At 35.3% G+C, this 18,489-nt stretch overlaps 1 protein-coding gene across 1 annotated transcript; it reads left to right on the top strand.

Moving 5' to 3' along the window:
• Positions 1–7,684: 7,684 nt before the first annotated feature.
• Positions 7,685–17,618, top strand: LOC120067303 (uncharacterized). The gene is made up of 14 exons (XM_039018845.2): positions 7,685–8,046; positions 8,655–8,736; positions 10,907–11,010; positions 11,255–11,381; positions 11,748–11,842; positions 13,649–13,772; positions 14,062–14,142; positions 14,692–14,790; positions 15,679–15,840; positions 15,915–15,975; positions 16,085–16,155; positions 16,270–16,314; positions 16,635–16,808; positions 16,912–17,618. Exons 1-14 carry the CDS (start codon positions 8,009–8,011, stop codon positions 17,437–17,439), a joined length of 1,791 nt encoding a protein of 596 aa, XP_038874773.1. The 5' UTR covers positions 7,685–8,008; the 3' UTR covers positions 17,440–17,618.
• The last annotated feature ends 871 nt before the right edge of the window (positions 17,619–18,489 follow it).

Below are 18,489 nucleotides of genomic sequence, written 5' to 3'. Positions count from 1 at the left end.
ATCCTTATTACATTCCTTCTATGAAAAGGAATCTAATATTTATCTCTTGTTTGCTAGAACAAAATTATAAAGTTTATTTCTAAAATGATGAAGTTTTTATCAACACAAGAAGTAAACAAATTTGTTCTGCAAAATTAGAAAATAACTTTGTATTTGTTAAAACGGACTGAGGTAAAGCCGTTTTGAACATAAATATGTTTAAAACTGCTGAGACTCATAAGAACATGAAAGTTTCTCCAAATGCTTATTTTTAACACTGGAGATTGGGTCACATAAATCTCAACAAGATTGAGAGACTGGTTAAGAACGATCATCTAAATAAGTTGGAAGACAGTTCATTACCACATTGTGAATCCTGTCAGTCAGATGAATAAAAGAACTTTTTCTGAAAAAGGTCTTAGAGCCGAAGACCCTTGGAGCTAATACATTCAGACCTTTGTGGTCCTCTAAATGTTAGAGTTATAGAAGGGTATGAATATTTCATCAGTTTTATTGATGATTATTCCATGTATGAGCATATTTACTTGATGCACTAAAAGTCTGAAACTTTTGAAAATTTCAAAGAATATAAGGCTAAGGTTGAAAATCAATTAGGTAAAAATATTAAAACTCTTCGATCAGATCGAGGTGATGAGTATATGGACTTAGAATTCTAGAGCTATTTGATAGAACATGGAATCCAGTCTCAACTCACAGCCCCTGGCACATCTCAACAAAATGGTATGGCAGAAAGGAGAAACAGAACCTTGTTGGACATGGTTCGTTCCATAATGAGTTATGCTCAGTTACCAAATTCTTTTTGGGGTTATGCAGTTCAGACTGTAGCATATATGTTGAACATGGTTCCCTCAAAACGTATTTCTAAAACACCTTACGAGCTCTAGAGAGGACGTAAAGGAAATTTACGTCACTTCAAAATTTGGGGTTGCCAGCATATGTGTTGGTGCAAAATCCTAAAAAGTTGGAATTTTGTTCGAAAGTATGCCTATTTGTAGGCTACCCAAAAGAAACAAAAGGTGGTTTCTTTTACGATCCTCGGGAAAACAAGGTATTTATATCGACAAATGCAACTTTCCTAGAGGAAGACTACATAAAGAATCACCAACCTCGTAGTAAGCTATTAATAGATGAAATGTCCAGAAAAACGATAAATTAATCAATAAGAGTTGTTGATAGAGCAGGTCCATCAACAAAAGTTGTTAATTGAACTAGTACTTCACATCCTTCTCAAGAGCTAAGAATGCCTCGTCGTAATGGGAGGGTTGTGCAACAGCCTGATCGGTACATGGGTTTAACTGAAACAGTGAAACTCAAGTCATCATACCAGATGATGGCTTAGAGGATCCATTGTCTTTCAAACAAAAAATAAATGATGTGGATAAAGACCGAGGATTAAAGCCATGGACCGTATTTCAATTATTTATGGGATCTTGCAGATCAATCTGAAAAGATAAAACTCATCGGTTGCAAATGGATCTACAAGAGGAAACAAGACCAAGCTGGTAAGGTACAAACCTACAAAGCAAGACTTGTGGCATAAGGGTTTACCCAAAAAGAGGGGGTAGATTATGAAGAAACCTTCTCTTCGGTTGCCATGATAAAGTCAACTAGAATACTCTTGTCGATAGCTACATTTTATGATTATGAAATATGGCAAATGGATGTCAAGACAGCCTTTCTGAATGGCTATCTTGAAGAGAGTATCTATATGTCTTAACCAGAAGGGTTCATTGAACAGGGTCAAGAGCAAAAGGTTTGCAAACTTAATGATCTCTTTATAGGTTGAAACAAACATCTAGATCCTGGAATATGAGATTTGACACTGCGATCAAATCTTATGGCTTTGAACAAAACGTCGACGAACCTTATGTATACAAGAAAATCGTTAACAAAACTGTCACTTTTTTGGTGTTGTATGTTGACGATATTATACTCATTGGGAATGAAGTAGAATTTCTAGCTGACGTTAAAAGATGGCTAGCTACGCAATTCCAAATGAAAGATTTGGGAGAAGCACAATATGTTTTTGGGATCCAAATAGTTCGAAATTACAAGAACAGAATATTAGCACTGTCTCAAGCATCTTGTATAGACAAAATATTGTCTAGGTATAAAATGCAAAATTCCAAGAAAGGAACGTTGCCTTTCAGACATGGAATTCACTTGTTTAAGGAACAAAGTAATAAGACACCTCAAGAGGTTGAGGATATGAAACGAATCCCATATGCATCAGCAACAGAGAGTTTAATGTATGTAATGTTGTGTACTCATCCCGATATATGCTATGCCATTGGAATAGTTAGCAGATTTCAGTCCAATCCTGGAATGATAATTGGATTGTCGTTAAGAATATTCTCAAGTATCTTCGGAGAACGAGAGATTATATGCTCGTGTATAGTGCTAAGGATCTGATCCTTACTGGATACACTAATTTTGACTTCCAAACCGATATTGATTCTAGGAAATCAATTTCGGGGTCAGTATTCATTCTGAATGGAAGAGCAATTATGTGAAAAATTATCAAGCAAAGTTGTATTGCTGTCCACAATGGAAGTTAAGTATGTAGTTGCAAGTGAAGCAGTATGGCTCGAAAAGTTCCTGATTGACCTGGAAATAGTTCCCAATATACACATGCCTGTCACCCTTTATTGTGACAACAGTGGAGCAGTTGCAAATTCAAAGAAACCCTGAAGCCATAAAAGAGGAAAGCACATCGAGCGTAAGTACCATCTCATCAGGGAGATTGTACACAGAGGAGGTGTGATTGTCACACAGATAGCCTCACAAGACAACTTAGTTGATCCATTTACAAAGATCCTCTCAGCTAAAGTGTTCAGGGGTCACTCAATAGGATTATGTCTATTTTTCACTAAGGCAAGTGGGGGAATTTATGAGTATTTAATGCCTAGTTTACTATATTCATACTTTTTATTCTCTTAGTGTAACTCAACATTGTATATATTTATATATATTGATCCACTGGAGTTTTAGTCTAAGTGGGAGTATTGTTGGGTTTTATGTCTTAAAACTCATAGTTTGTAAAAGATAAACATATTATATGATCAATAAACTTATTATTGATTCTATAAATTGCATACGTAAAAGTCTTAATCTAATAAATTAAGATCCATGACTATTATATGCATACTTGAGCTTTATATAGAGACATAGAGATGAATCAAGTTCGAGTAAATAGCTAAAATGATTTACAGCACATGACTAAGATTGGGTACCTTATTCTGGTAACACTATTGAATGCGGCCCACTCTGTAGTTGTTACAAAAAGTTGTAAAGATACTACAAACGAAGTGATCCAGATTCGTTCATGTAATGACATGAGGAGTATAGGCGTCCTATGCAATGAGTTTGCATAGGATCGGACCAAGAAATAAGTCACTCTTACTTTATAACGTTGTTTACTGTATAAGACTAACTATTTCACTTATATGACATAGGTAACTCAATCTTAATCATGTGCTAACTACAAACTCCTGTTTATTTGGGATTATCCTTAAATTTGCATATATGAGAGTTGACTCAATAGCACCGACTCAATAAGCCTCCCATTTCAGGGGTAAGACCGGATAGATAATTGGGAATATGGGGTGCAAGACGGTATTTATGCCTACCCGATTTAGGGATAGGAGAAAGGTTGTTATCTTAAGTACTGATTCCAGGTATTGAACAAGGGGCCCCACCCTCTCACTAGGCTCAGAGGGTTCTGGTTTAGTAACTAGAGCACAAACCAATTGTTCATTAGAGGACTAGTAAGAACTTAAGAAATAAAACGTAATCTCGAGGGATAAAACAAATATTTGACCCAGCCATTATTACAAACAACCTGTGAAGGGTCGACTTACTAATTATGGTTAAATCATATGGACATAATATATTTACAGTGAGGGAATGCAACTATGAGCTTTAGTAGAGTGACCCATTAGTTAACGAATGAGGATTAATTTGGTGTAAAGAGTTTAGCCAATTAATCTCGGATCGTTGGAGCCCCTATAGGTCCACGAGGTCCCCCTACTAGCTCGTAAATGGATTAGCTTTAAAGTAGCGTGATAAGTTATTTTGAAACGTTCAAATTATAATTAAACAGAATTAGAGAATGAATCAATATTTAACTATGATTTAAATATTAAATTCATGAAGGTGGAATTTGTGTAAAATTAATTTGATATTTGATATTAAATTATTTAGAATTAATTAAATTGTTTAATTAATTTTTTATTATTAAAATTAATTTGTGAAGTAAAATTAATAATAATTTCATTTTTTAAATTAAGTTGATTTTGGAAATCAATTTGAAATTAGAAAATAGAAAAACACAAAAATGGGAAATGTTGGATTTCTCCGCTCACCTAACCAACTAGCTCACTCAATTTTCCACTTGTTCTTGCTTAAATTCGCTAAGCATGAGTTGCACTTCTTCTATGCATGAATATTCTGCAATAAATAGAGAAGATGGAAGTGGAAATCAGGCATGTAAACTATTAGAACTTGCTGAAGTTTTGTTGAAAACTTGTAAGGTTGAAGAAGAGTTCTTCAAGTTGCATCATTGGTGTTATTCTCCAAATTCCCTTCATTCAAACTTATTTTGAGTCACACAACTCAATCTAAAGCTCCAAGAGAATAGTAGGGAAGATCTTGAGGTGGTTCGCAAGAAGAATTGGAGAAGATTTGTAGTTGAATTCGAGTTTCAAGAGGTTCTACAAAGGCATGACTTGAAACCCTCTTATTATTGTATGAGCATGCTTTATTTACAGCTAAGATTAATGAATTAGAATGCTTATTGATCCTTGCTGCTTCTGCTGCATGCTTATATACTCCTTCATTCGAGAGACTTTATTACAAACCAATGGGAAGGCCAAAGTGGTATGTAAACCGAGGAATTGAAAATGGTGGGGAGTGAAAGGTGGGAATCCAAAATGGGATGGATTACAAATCGGGTTTTGATTATAAGCAAACAAAACATGGGCTTTCAAATCCAACTCATTCTAAACCTAATCCATTCCTATTTCCTAAATAGCACCTAAAGTATGAATTGGTTCCAAATATACCTTCAAACTCTTAAAATTCCTATTTTAACTATTAAAGTTTTAAGTTTTAAATTTAATTCTTAAAGTTTGAAGTTGGTGTCAAAACTGTTGGGGGAACTGGTAAATAAGAATTAAATACACTGCAAATTGATCATACCACAATTAAAAAATAGTGCACTCAATTTATAATATTTAAACTAAAACGTAAGCTTGATGATGTAACAAGACTTAGATATGGAAATAATCAATGACTTGAAAAAAAAAAACTCAAAACCTTTAATGATTCAAAACGTAGTCGAAGCACGCTTATGATAAGTAATATCCCAAAAACAATTATTCACTAATACGGGTTGCAAGCAAATTACAATGAATATCTTAGTGAGATACAACGACTAACTCTGATTGAATTTGTTGGGTGAAAATTTAATTTTCAAAAATAAGAGGGAACCAACATTTGGTTGGAGAATCCCATATTGTAAGATTTTGATTTAGAAGCCTCCCTTTTGTACTACAACATCGGGCTTTGGATTTGGGCCCTAAGGGTACCTATGTTTTGGAGGGAGTGAGGAGATAGACGAAATTGGGTTCAGTGGACGGTGGTGGTGTGAGGTGTGTGATTATTATTATTTTTTAATAAAAATATTATTATTTTTATTATTTTTATCTCTTTTAATAATTAAAATCGGAAAAACTTGGTCCTCCACACGCGTGTCTTTCGACCGTTTTTTTGGCGCACCCTCGCATGTTCTGTGGTTGCAAGCATCTTTCTCACGCGACAGTTCCACGCTGAAAGCCTATAAAATGCGTGGCCTTCATCAGTTCAAAGCACAACTCATTTTCCACTTCCTTCCATTCTCTAATCAAAAGCTCTCCTCTCTTCCTATTCTACTTTCCGTTTTTCGAGCAGTCAGTCAGAAAGAGTGTGTGTTCCGGTCGGTAACGGTGCATTTCTGATCGGGTATTCTATTTAGGCTATTTTATCCTGGGGACGACGTGGCAGTATTCCTGACCTGCTTTCACACTTCGGTAGAGCCGCGAAATGTCTTAAAGAGAGCGAACTCAATGACTCAGCCTATAACGAGCTTCTGTTTTGCAAGTTTTATTATTTGCTTGACCGCTGTGACCTGACCGTTTTTTGCCATCTTGTTCGTCGTTTGAGGGTCTTGCCGTTTCCAATAGAATTGCAATCTCAAACTACACATATTTAATAGAACTATTGGATACTTGCTCTCAACTCAAGATAAAAGGAGATAAAGAAACGAGATAACTCTTCAATTTGAAATGTGGTGCTACAAATGAAGAAACGAGTTGCTATTTATGGGCTAGCAACTTAGTAATTATCCAAAATATAAAATTGAAACATTTGTCAAACTCAATCTAGTTTTTTATTGAAAAAAATCAAATACAACTCATTCAATTTGAAGAAATTACAAGTTTAGCTTTCGTACATGTTTATTTTGTACATGAAAATCTTAATTTGATTGTTTCAATCAAATTTGAAGTTCTCTAACAATAAATTTAATCTACACAATTAAATCAATTTTTATGTTTCAATATTCAAATGTTTTACTTTCTTTCATTCTCCAACAAAAACAACTCTTGTAGACTCATGTTGTTAAATTCATTATTTATTTATGTGAATAGATGTAAATACATATATAAAAATGAAAACAAATATACGTGAAGCACATGTGAATCATACATCTTATCATATTTTTCCTTTCAACTCCAAGCTCCAAAGTTATGCTATTTCATTTGTGATTTTTTCCCACTAAATCAAACTTGAAATTTATTTTCATATATGTTTAGATTCGCTCATTAAAACAAATAAAATAAATAAATAAAAGACAATTTTCCCCAAAAGATATATATGTATTATTATTATTAGTAGTAGTATAATAGGGGTGGGATTTCAAACCACTAACTTCGTTGTTGATAACACATACGGATGCTAGTCGAGCTCTGCTCTATCTGTTATATGTATTATTTACTCAATCATATTAGTATTAAACTTTATTTACTTCTACCATGAACTTTGAGTTCAGATGTTCGATTTTTTTCCCCACGTGTTGAAAAAAAAAATCATTTAATTAACACATATACATTATAACATTTTTTTAATTTCTCCATGCCTCCATCTTCTTTTGACATTCTTCGAGGCCGTGATGAATGAGGTTTCTCATAGTATTTTTACTTCTTTTAATGCATTGTGTTGTTACTCATAGCATTTTTACTTCTTTTAATGCATTGTGTTGTTTTCAATTAAGAAGCAACAAATCATCTTGCATGGTGGATGCATATTTCAGGGTTGAATTACTATATAATCTTATTCGTCATAGTGAACTTAATTTAATGATAATTGATATGATTTTTATTTTAAAAAGTTGAAAGTTCAATCTTCCAAACTATGTTTCTTGTACATCTTAATATCTTGGCAGAGAGAGGAGAGAGGAGGATGGACTTCTCGATAAATGTTCCAAATCATTTCATAATTACGAAAACACCATTGGGCCAAGGCCCAGTTAAGCCCACGAAAATAGGCCCCACAGGCCCAAACGGAAGCGTCGCGGGAAAAAAGCACATCCGAGAAGAGGCACAGGTACGCGCTATGTAACGCGCGTGTTGACACGCGCAGGAAGATCGGAGAGACGGAGACGGGAACGGAGACAGATAGACATCGGATGTAGAAAGGCGGCTTCGAAAATCGAAAGCCCAATAAACGAACAAAAGTATATACAAAACGCAAGTTAATAAAGAAAGCCACCTTCTATTCTTCTTCTCCATTTTCATTCCTTTCAGCGAATAATCCTTTTTTCTTTTTGTTCCTCTAATTTTTTCTCTCTTTGATTTCATCTCCTTCATTGGTGAATTCGTATTATCTTACTCCGTCTTCTTTCAAGGAAACCCAGAATCAGTTTGGGTAAGAGATACAGATCGGTTGCTTCGTCTTTTTTTCTTTGAATCTGATGGAGCAGCTGATCAACTTCATCATTCGTCCCCCCAGGTAAAGTTTCTGATCATTTTCTAGATTTGTTTCTCTCTTTTTTCTGTTGAATTACTAGTATTAGAGTTGGAATTTGGTGCGTGAGTGCGTTTGTTTTGGTGCTGTGAAAGGCTAGAGAGTGATGGATGTTTGGAGCTATGATATTAAGTATTTTATTTTGCTCTGTTTTTTGAGAAATTAAAGTCCTTCTGTTAATCTCTTTGCTAATCTTAGCACTCAGGTCCCTGAAATTTGAATTCTACATGGGTTCCATCGAGGTAATGGAGGTGCCTTGTAGGTTGAGATCTAAATATTGCCTTCCCTTTCGTTTTTGTTAAGGTTCTGTTACGCCTGGTGTATGATAGTTTACACTTTTTCCCTTTTTGGGTATTTCTGACTTGAATGAGATCTCTGCGATTTAATGATATTGAAATGTGGATCCGTTCATTTTTCGTTTCTTATTTCGATTGGTACTGTGTTCTATAATTATTGCTTAATAATTGGACATTTTTTACGATATACGTTGCGGTTTCCTCTCATTTTGTTACTTCACTTTTGTTTTATTCATTTCATTAAATTAAACGTTGGTAACTCGGAGAGGCTTCAACTTTTCTCAATTTTACTCACAGAGCTGAATACGACCCAAACAATGATTTACTAGAAGATGAGTTCACGCTAAGAGGAAAGTTGTATCAAAGGAAGGATCTGGAGGTACGATTTCATATCATAAATGTAACTGTGTCGTCAATTTTCTTTCTTGGACTTCTCCATTGATTTGCTCCATCTACGTTGAGCTTGGTTAAATTTTACTGAAACTTATAAAGTCAGTTTGGTCCCTCATATCTATAGAAAAGTTAATGTGTCATGATTTCAGTACGGGTTGTTGACACTTTAAAATAAGTTCATTGTATAGCTTCCCTATGGCCGTCAATTACAAAAGATAGCGGGTCATACATGTTAAGAGGTGGAGTTTTTTTAGTTTTTAACTGTCTGGGATGTTTGAGAATTCTGGAACTCTCACCGAATGAGGTTGGTCTCTCTGGGAAAGGGGGTGGCTGTACCCATCAAATCAATTTTCACGAAGAACATATCTTTGGGACTAAGATATATAGTAGATTTAGAGGTAGTATAGTATCGCACATATATAGTCTGCTTTCCATCTTTTTTCATTGTTTGGTCTTGCTGAATTGAATCACTGGGGCTTTAAGGGACCTCCTAATTTTTTAGATTTAAGAAGCAATGAGTTTGTTGCGAGGGTTGTGAATCATTCACATAGCAAAGGGATTTGTGCTGAGATCAATAAATTTGATGGTCGTGGAAGATGAAGTTATGTCCTAATTCTAGCAAGGGAGTGGTTGCTCCTTCTTCTGTCAACCCATACATGGTTTCCCTTAAAAAAGAACTTGGTTCTTCATTATGATAATGATGCTCTTTCTTTGAAAACGAAACAAACTTATTGATATAGTGAACATTTATCAATAAGTTATTGAAGATGAAGTTATGTCCTAATTCTAGCAAGGGAGTGGTTGCTCCTTCTTCTGTCAACCCATACATGGTTTCCCTTAGAAAAGAACTTGGTTCTTCATTATGATAATGATGCTCTTTCTTTGAAAACGAAACAAACTTATTGATATAGTGAACATTTACAAAGAGGCAGTACAGAAGAAAGAAATAGAAAAAGAAAGAGAATTTCCAGACTAACGACGCCATGAATTCCACACCTCCCTCCCCATTATATCTCTCTGTAGCCTTGTCTAAAAATGAATTTAGCAAAAGCCCTTATGAAATGTTTCAGTTTCAAAATAAATTAATTAATTAATAAAAAATAACTACAAAGTGAACACCATGAGGAACTTTGAAACTTGCTGATTTAAAGACTTCTTCCTAAGCATGCCCCTTCCTACTGACAATTCGAAAATTCTTTTCAACCATAATTCCCGAGTAAAAGCCTTCATAGCATTGACCAATTGAAATCTTTGCCTTCTGTGAAATCTTTAACTGCATACATGCGCACAGGAAAATATTATTGAACATATTAGCTAATATGAAGGACTTGCATTATTCCAAAAAACTTCAACGCATGCATGTGTCTGATGGCACTTATACCTAAAGTGGAGAAAGGATTTTTGGCTTGAACCCAAAAGCTTATCAATTGTGTGTGAGGATTCTTGGGAAGTATTGGGAGGCAACCTCAAAATCATTGGACACTCTTGGACGAAGTCTCAAGCTCAGTAATAATAACTAGAGGTATGAGGAATTTCTCTAGACTTATTTGATAATTTGAAGGTAATTGATCTTCCCCTCTTAATACTTGCAACACTTGGGCCAACTTTAGAGAAATAGTGACTTAACTTGTAGCGGTAACTTTTGGTGTTCGACACGTGGATGGATAATTTCTTCGGCTTCAAAAGTAGCTGACTTGAGAGGACATCCTCTGGTCATTTTTCAATTATTCTAGAAGTGGGCAACTTGGTTTTATTTTCTCTCCCATTCCCTAGTTCAAGTTCAAAACTATTCTGGGTAAGTCAAAATATAAGTTCCAACCAAGATCTGTTATCTGACTTATAGCATTCAGATCTTAAATTGAATGTGAATGGATATTCTCCAGTTCCAGCAGAGGTTCATTTCCTATATGTAGAGGCAAATAGATGAAACAAATTTTCTGCCATCTAGGTTATAGTATTTCTTTAATGTGATTGGTTGGCTGTGGTCTGTTTGAATGTTTGTTCGTTTGTTTTTTCTCTTTTCTCTTTAATGTGTTTGAGACTGAAGGCATCCACACCATCTAACAATCTTGACATCTACTACCTTCACTTTGCTGGTTCATGGAGATAAATTTTCTCTTTTCTGTTATGTTAAGAACACCCTAACACTATTGCAGGTTAAAAACAGTCGGGGAGATGTACTTCAGTGCAGTCATTACTTGCCTATTGTTAGTCCTGAGGGAAAGCCTCTACCCTGTGTAATTTACTGCCATGGTAACAGGTGAGTTATATCTGAAAATTTATACCTAATTAGTAATTACATATTTGAACTAGTTCTTCCCTTGTAAGTGATATAACAGATTGCATACTTATTAGCTTTGATCTTGGAAATTCAATTTAGAAATATTTGCTGCTGGTTTCCTGCTAGAAATGCATCTCGTTATGTGAATCCTTTTTGTTAAGAATAATTTAAATCACTGGATTAATTCATGCATTCTGATTGGTACTTATTTGATTTGCAACAGTGGGTGTCGAGCAGATGCTAGTGAGGCTGCCATAATATTACTGCCTTCTAACATCACTGTGTTTGCTCTTGATTTTTCTGGTTCTGGACTTTCTGGGGGTGAGCATGTCACGTTGGGGTGGAATGAAGTAAGTGTCTAAGATATCCCCTCTTTTCTTGAGTTGAAGTGTCTCTAGTTTCTTGGAATAGTTCATTTTCTATTAGAAGTTATTTAGAATTCTATTGCAGACTCGCAGTATACTGTGTACATTCTTCCTAAATGGCAGAGAATCATTTTTATACCACATGGCATGGATTAGTTACTCAGAATCACGCTCCTATGTTTAAACCCTACACATTTTATTATCTACATGTCCTCGGTGATCTTTATCACTGAAGACTAGAATAATTGACTGCTGCTTGTAGGTCTTTTGCTTGACGATTAGGATGCTTGATGCATGTTGCCATTTTCATTCCCTCAATATATAATTTTGAACTTTTTGAAACTCTTTCAGAAGGATGATCTGAAAGCTGTGGTTGAGTATTTGCGGGCAGATGGAAATGTCTCTTTGATTGGCCTATGGGGCCGTTCTATGGGTGCCGTTACCAGGTTGCCTTCTACTTCTATCTTCCCACTAGTCCATTTGTTGAGGGAGATGAATTGTTTTACGTTTATGTACCCAACTTTCTCGTTGATATTAATTCAACTCCAAAAGTGCATTTGTGGAGTGGGGTTGGCCTTTGCTAGTGAGTAGTTGGTTCCATCGTGTTTTTAAATTATATTGGTCATATAATTCTATATTGAAGTTTGATACTGATGTAAGGGGGAAAGAATCTCATCTGGCACGAAAAATCTACTTTAGCCATAGTTTCTCTTTCATAAAGATAACAACTTTTATTTAGAACAAATGAGAGAATACATGAGAAATAAAGAGGAGAAGTCCAAGCCAAAATGAGCCGACAAATGTATCACAAAAACCACCGTGAGTTGACCTAGTCCTTAATAAGAGTTATGTAAACAATAAAGGCTTAGACAACATAATGTTGTGTGGAAGAGGGAAAAGGAACTCTCATCTGGCACCAAAAATATTTAGGCCATAATTTTTCTTCAATAAAGAGAACAAACTATGATCGAGAAGAAATGATCGAACATACGAGAAATAAAAAGAAAAAATTCCAGCCAAAATGAGCCAACAAATAAAAATATCTCAAAAAACCACCCTAGGTTGTCAGCGAGAGCAATATAAATAATAAAAACTTGTGAGAATAGGTTCAAACCATGGTAGTCACCTACTTGAGAATTAATATCCTGAAAATTACCTTGCCAACAACATGCAGTTGGATCAGACCTATCTTGAGAATAATCGAAGTGTGTGCAAGTTGGTCCAAACATGGATAAAAAAGTATAAAAAAAAAAAAGTTACAAAAAATGGGTTTTCATCAAATAGAATAAGAAATAAATGATTGTTGAAGTTCTTAGGATGGAAGCCTAAAGGGGGAGGTGTTGAACCTAGCCGAGCCAAAACCTTCTTCCAAGACCTTTCCATTTCAATAAAGATCCCCGTTTTTCTCAAGCCAGATATTCCACAAAGCTGCAAAAAAGGGGAAAAAATGAAAAAGAAAAAGAAAAAGATAAAAGAGCCCTTCTATCACACGATGAAAGATGGAATAAGACCTCCATGATAATGACAATCTCACAGCACATGCTCCAACTATTTGTGGCCTTTTTACACACCTACACTATTAAACGTTGATCAACATAAAAGATGACCTCTGAATACGATCCATAATGTTGATCCTCTCATGAGAGGTCTGCTTGGCAAAGAATCTGACCTTAAGAATTCAAACTTTTCAAAGCAGGGAAAAAATAGACGTTGTGGGTGGGTGGGATCCGCACAAGAGAGAAAAAGATGAACTTTAACTGAGTTGGCCAACAAAGAAAAAAATGAAAAAAATGACTTTATAATCATTCTGAAGCAAAATGTGGGAAATTCTCAGTCTTCAAATTTAATCAAAGTACTCTTCTTTCTTGTGGTTCTTTTAAACTAATAAGAAACTTTGGCTTTATATTGATGAAAATGACCAAACAAAAGAGGGAAAGATGAGGAATCCCCATGAGGACTAAAGGGTTACAAAAAGGAGGCCCAGTTGGTCAAGATATGTGCAAAGTCATAATAAAATATGTATTGTGTTTCTTCACTATGGTGTTATCTATATTACAAATTTGATTGATTTGTTTCACAAGTAATTTGAATGGAATATATAATTTTCCTCATGGGAAAGAACTTAAAATTACAAGTCATTGTAATTTTGGTCCTTATCTAAAAACAACAGTGATCTATATCTCAGCCTTTGATAATGTTCGAATCTTATCTAGTTTTGTTCATTTTCCACTAACTTGCTTTGTTTCAAACAGCCTAATGTATGGGGCTGAGGATCCTTCAATTGCAGGGATGGTTTTGGACAGCCCTTTCTCTGACCTGGTTGAGCTAATGATGGAACTTGTCGAAACCTATAAGTTTCGTTTACCTAAATTCACAGTAAGAACCATTCACTGATTTTGAATCTTCCAAAGCTTGAACTGAGAAGTTCCTCTTGTAGCAATGTTCTAGTCCATTTCTTTTATTGGGACCAATAAGTGGGGTGGTCGAAACAAATTTTAAATTATCTCACAAGTCACAAGTCACAACTGCTATTTTCTAAAGTTATTCCAAAGTTCAAAGATGTGCACGTGATTGATTGGGTTCAGATGTTGCAATTAATGTTCTTTTGATGATAAGTGGTTGATGTTCGGACATCTTAACTGTTGCATTATTTGTGTGATTTTAGGTGAAGTTTGCTATTCAATACATGCGAAGAGCTATCCTGAAGAAGGCAAAATTTGACATCATGGACCTGAACACCATTAAGGTAACATTCTATCTATTATCAGCTAGGTGTACTATGAGCTCCTTTTATGAATTCTCATTTGCATGCTAATTAATAGAGTGAAGAATTGCTGTGCATGTTTTCTTTTTTCCTTGGGGCTGCTATAAGAAAAAAACTATTCTTTAGATGCTAATTGCATGAAAATTTTTGTCCAGTTCACAACCTTTAATTGGAGTTCGCCAACACGTCTTTTGTAATTACACCACTTTCACTATCAACTTAGATTAGGTGTTTTTGTTGCCTCTCTCTCTAGGAGAGGGGACTCCTTGTCCCTCCGCCCTTTTAGGTTGCTCCTTTTCTGGCCACGTTGTTTCTTAATAAATAATTGTTTATGTCTCTCTTATGGGGAAAAAATTGTTAGTTGACCCGTGACTTGTTTTCCATTTTTGGGTAATGAATTGATTGAAAAAAATGCAGCAATACTAGTTCAGCCAGAAATTGAGAATGAAACGTTAAGTTCTTCATAAGCTTTCTTTTTATCTTTAATGCTTGCCATTTCAAGTGAGATTGATCCAACATTGTTTTGTCTAGGTGGCAAAATCTTGCTTTGTACCGGTGCTAATCGGGCATGCCATCGACGATGACTTTATACGACCTCATCACTCGGACCAAATATTTGATGCCTACGTGGTAAATCCTCGTCACCCAAATATCTCTTGTTATGAAGTTCTTATTTAAATTTTTTTTTTTTTTTTTGGTGGTGGTGGGGGGAAGCAAAAAGTTTTGGGTTTGAAGTGGCCCGAGTGGGTAACTTTATTATGAACAAAGCGATTCAAATGCAGAACAATGCTATGGATTTTGTATACTATGTATTAGATTCGTAATGATCCGAAAACACGTGGAGTGTAGCTGTAGCTGTAGCCTGCAGCACCTTGTAAAGCTTCAGAGGTTCTACCCTTGCCCAAAAAGTTAAAGATGCTGAAATATAGGATGAATTTTGTTTGAAACTCTTTCGTTCAAGAGTCGAAGCAACTTCATGCAAAAAGGATTTTGAATCACACATAATCTTCTGTCAAATACTTCTGCTAAAATATTGGACTATATTCCAGGGTTTCAACCATCAGCAGTGTTCTTATAAAAAGTTTCTGGGTTTCTCTCCATCTTTCCCAAGAAGTTTTTGGGTTTCCCTTCGTCTTTCCCTCCAGCTTCTTCTTATTTGATGAACCTCAAGAAGCATATTCAAATACAGGATTCTTCATGTTTAATTTTTATGTTTAGCTGCCTATCCAAATATTTTACAAAATCTCTCGTTTAACCTCCCCTTTGTATTTCTTCCCCCCCAAAAGAAAAACACCCTCCCCTTTGTATTCACATATAGTCATGGTTAATAAACTATTCCTTATCCCCACCCCCGCCAATAATCATCATCATCATCGAGAAGTTAATATCCAATTATTTCCAACGATCCTCACTCACTTAGGTTTTGATGGCATATATACAAGCTATTAGATGCTTAGTTATTAACTGCCAAACACTTTACACTGCTACTATTTATTGATCAAATTGTCCTTTTTGCAGGGGGATAAAAACGTTATCAAGTTTGACGGTGATCACAATTCTCCGCGGCCTCAATTTTACTTTGACTCTATAAATATCTTCTTCCACAATGTTTTACAACCACCAGAGGACGAAATAGGGGATATTTATATTAACGCAATGCCATCCTACTTCAGTAATAAGGTAAATAGGCCTCAGTGTATCTGTTGGATTTCACTTCTGTTGAACTGCATGATCTAACTATGTTTTACCTTCAGGATTATTGGAGAGCAGTGCAAGAAGCGGGCTCTAACCATGGTTCCTCCACAACGTCAAGAGGCACGGCTTAACAATTCACTATGTTCTGCTTCCTTACTGTCACTTCTACTCAGGATTGTAAGGCTGACTAGACCTATTCGTTTAATGATTTTTTTTTTCCTATTTACAGATATACCAACTAATAGTACAGAAGGTGCTATTAAAGAACTCCGTTCAAAAAGATCTATGAGCCGGACAGAGGTAACGTCATATATGCACTCTATTGCGCTGTGAAGATGAAAACAACTTTATGGTTAATTTGGAATGAAATAGACATGCACGGATGACAGTTCATGACTTTACTTCTTGCATCAGGTTCCTCCTGATCTTCCTTCTGGAGATCATCAATCCCAATCTCAGGTATCTTCCTAGCTTCAGTTTTCCTTTTTCTTACCTTTTTTTTAGAGATTCCAAATGCATATCTAAGATGCGTACTTTGCATGGTTGAACTGTTCACGATATTAGTAATCTTCTCACAACATTTTGAATCGACCCTGTTGTTTAAATTGTAATATCCTCAAAGAGGAGGAATGACTGGGCCCCATTAATTAACAATGGACAATCAGCAGTAAACTTGGTATGGCTGATTATCCATGCGACATCCCCAATAATGTTGAAAATCCTTGTGTGAGTAGAGTAGCTTATTCACATAGTTCGACATAAATGTTGCTGTGGTGCAGGATCAGAGCACAAGTAATGACACAGATTTGTCTTCAGATATGATTAGTTTCGAATTATCCAATGGCCATCCTTACGGACCCAATGTACCAAACTTGATGGACGACGATCAATATGTCGAGTATCCACTTGATGACTTGGCAGGATTCCCGTGCAGTGTCGAGGAGGAAGAAAGGGTGAGTCTGATTAATAATAATTTTCCTATTGTCTAATCTCCGAAACGCAGCCAAGGTTGTAAGGTGCTGTTTTTCTGTCTTTTGTGTGGTAAATGAATTTCAGATGCTCATGGAAGCAGTAATGGAATCATTGAAGGATTTCAAAATGAAAAACGTTCAGGAAGATAATCAAGCTTCGAGTGTATGTACCAACAATAAGGATGTTTTGCAGAAGGATGAATGTGGAGTTTCACGAATAGACCATTGTGGAGTTCTTCATCCGCAAGCCACCACCACTTCAAATGACCATTTTTCTCAGTTTAAAGCAGAATCTGCTTCAACGTCAGAAGAGTACAGTGTTTCTATTAAACCAGAATCTACTTCAGTAGCTAGGGATTTGGATTCCGTATCTGATCGCTCATGTTACGATAAAAGCGAATCTTCCGCTCTTACTTCTACTACTGGAACTGAAAGTGCAGGGGCCTCCTCTTGTACTAATACACCAGCAATTAGCCAAAGTTCAGCTGAAGCCGACTTGTCAGCTAATACGAAGGCAACCGTAACTGTCGTCCGTAATCCCGCAAGCCATATTATGGATGGTTTGATTCGTCGTTGGGATCTCAATTTTTTCAGAAACAATCAGAACCGATGAGCCGGGTTTTCTTCTTGTGTTTTGATCCCCCCTTTTGCTCCCATGGAAGGTGTGCAATCTGATATTTGTATTGCTATGTAACTAAGATAGTTGATTTGATGTTAGTTTGTAAAAATATTAGACGCCAGGAAAGGAAAAAGTCGAAAGAAATGAAGGACTTGTTTGAAGTGTGTGGAAAATATTGAATGTAGCCATTTCCCCCCCCTCCCCCCACATTTTGCAAACAGTTTATACCAATATTTGGTACATGATGTTGATGGTTCCTTCTGAAAATACTTCCTTTGGCTTTTTTGGTTTTTTCCGTTGTAAGAAGTGAAAACTTTAATCCTTTGCCTTACATTTGGATATCCATAGTAGTGTGAACACGAACGTATCCTCGATAAGGTATTTTCTTCCACTATATCAATTTCAATCCTGGCTCGTCATATTAGATTGATAAAGGAATATTATGATTTATTTTAATAACAAATATATTTAAATTTGGACTTTAAGTTTATGAACTTTTACAAATTTAGTGCATATTTACTAATCCGTAATAAAAAAAATCACAATTGTAATGAATTTACATTCATGTACTAAGGTCATATCTACCCTCATTGAAAACGTAATAAATCAATGGAAATAAAAAAGTGGCTCTATTTTGTTACTTTTGGTGTTGTTTACTTATGTTCTACGTTTGTATTGATACATGGCCTTACATACAAATCTATAATGAAACAACCCAATATGAATAAAAAGTATTAAATCCAATTGCGTATGAAAATTACGTCTATCATTACCCTTATAGTTATTGTTACAACTACCATTTAGGTAATGATAATAGTAAATTTGACAAAATTCATAATTTTAAATAAATGCGATCAAAATTAATCTATTTACGTTTGCGATTCAAACTCATTACAATTGATACATCAATAAGATTTAATTATGGTTATACAAATTTTTATTACGGTTTTGTAAATATGGCGTAACTGTAATAGGCCTCAATCACAAAATGAATGAGACTCCTTTAATTTTATTTACTACACATTGATCCAATCGTAATAAAAA

This window comes from Benincasa hispida, chromosome 12 (assembly GCF_027475165.1).
Source record: "Benincasa hispida cultivar pf3 chromosome 12, pf3_genome.v1.1, whole genome shotgun sequence".
Classification (NCBI taxonomy): Eukaryota; Viridiplantae; Streptophyta; class Magnoliopsida; order Cucurbitales; family Cucurbitaceae; genus Benincasa; species Benincasa hispida.
This window is presented reverse-complemented; position numbering and strand designations above follow the sequence as displayed.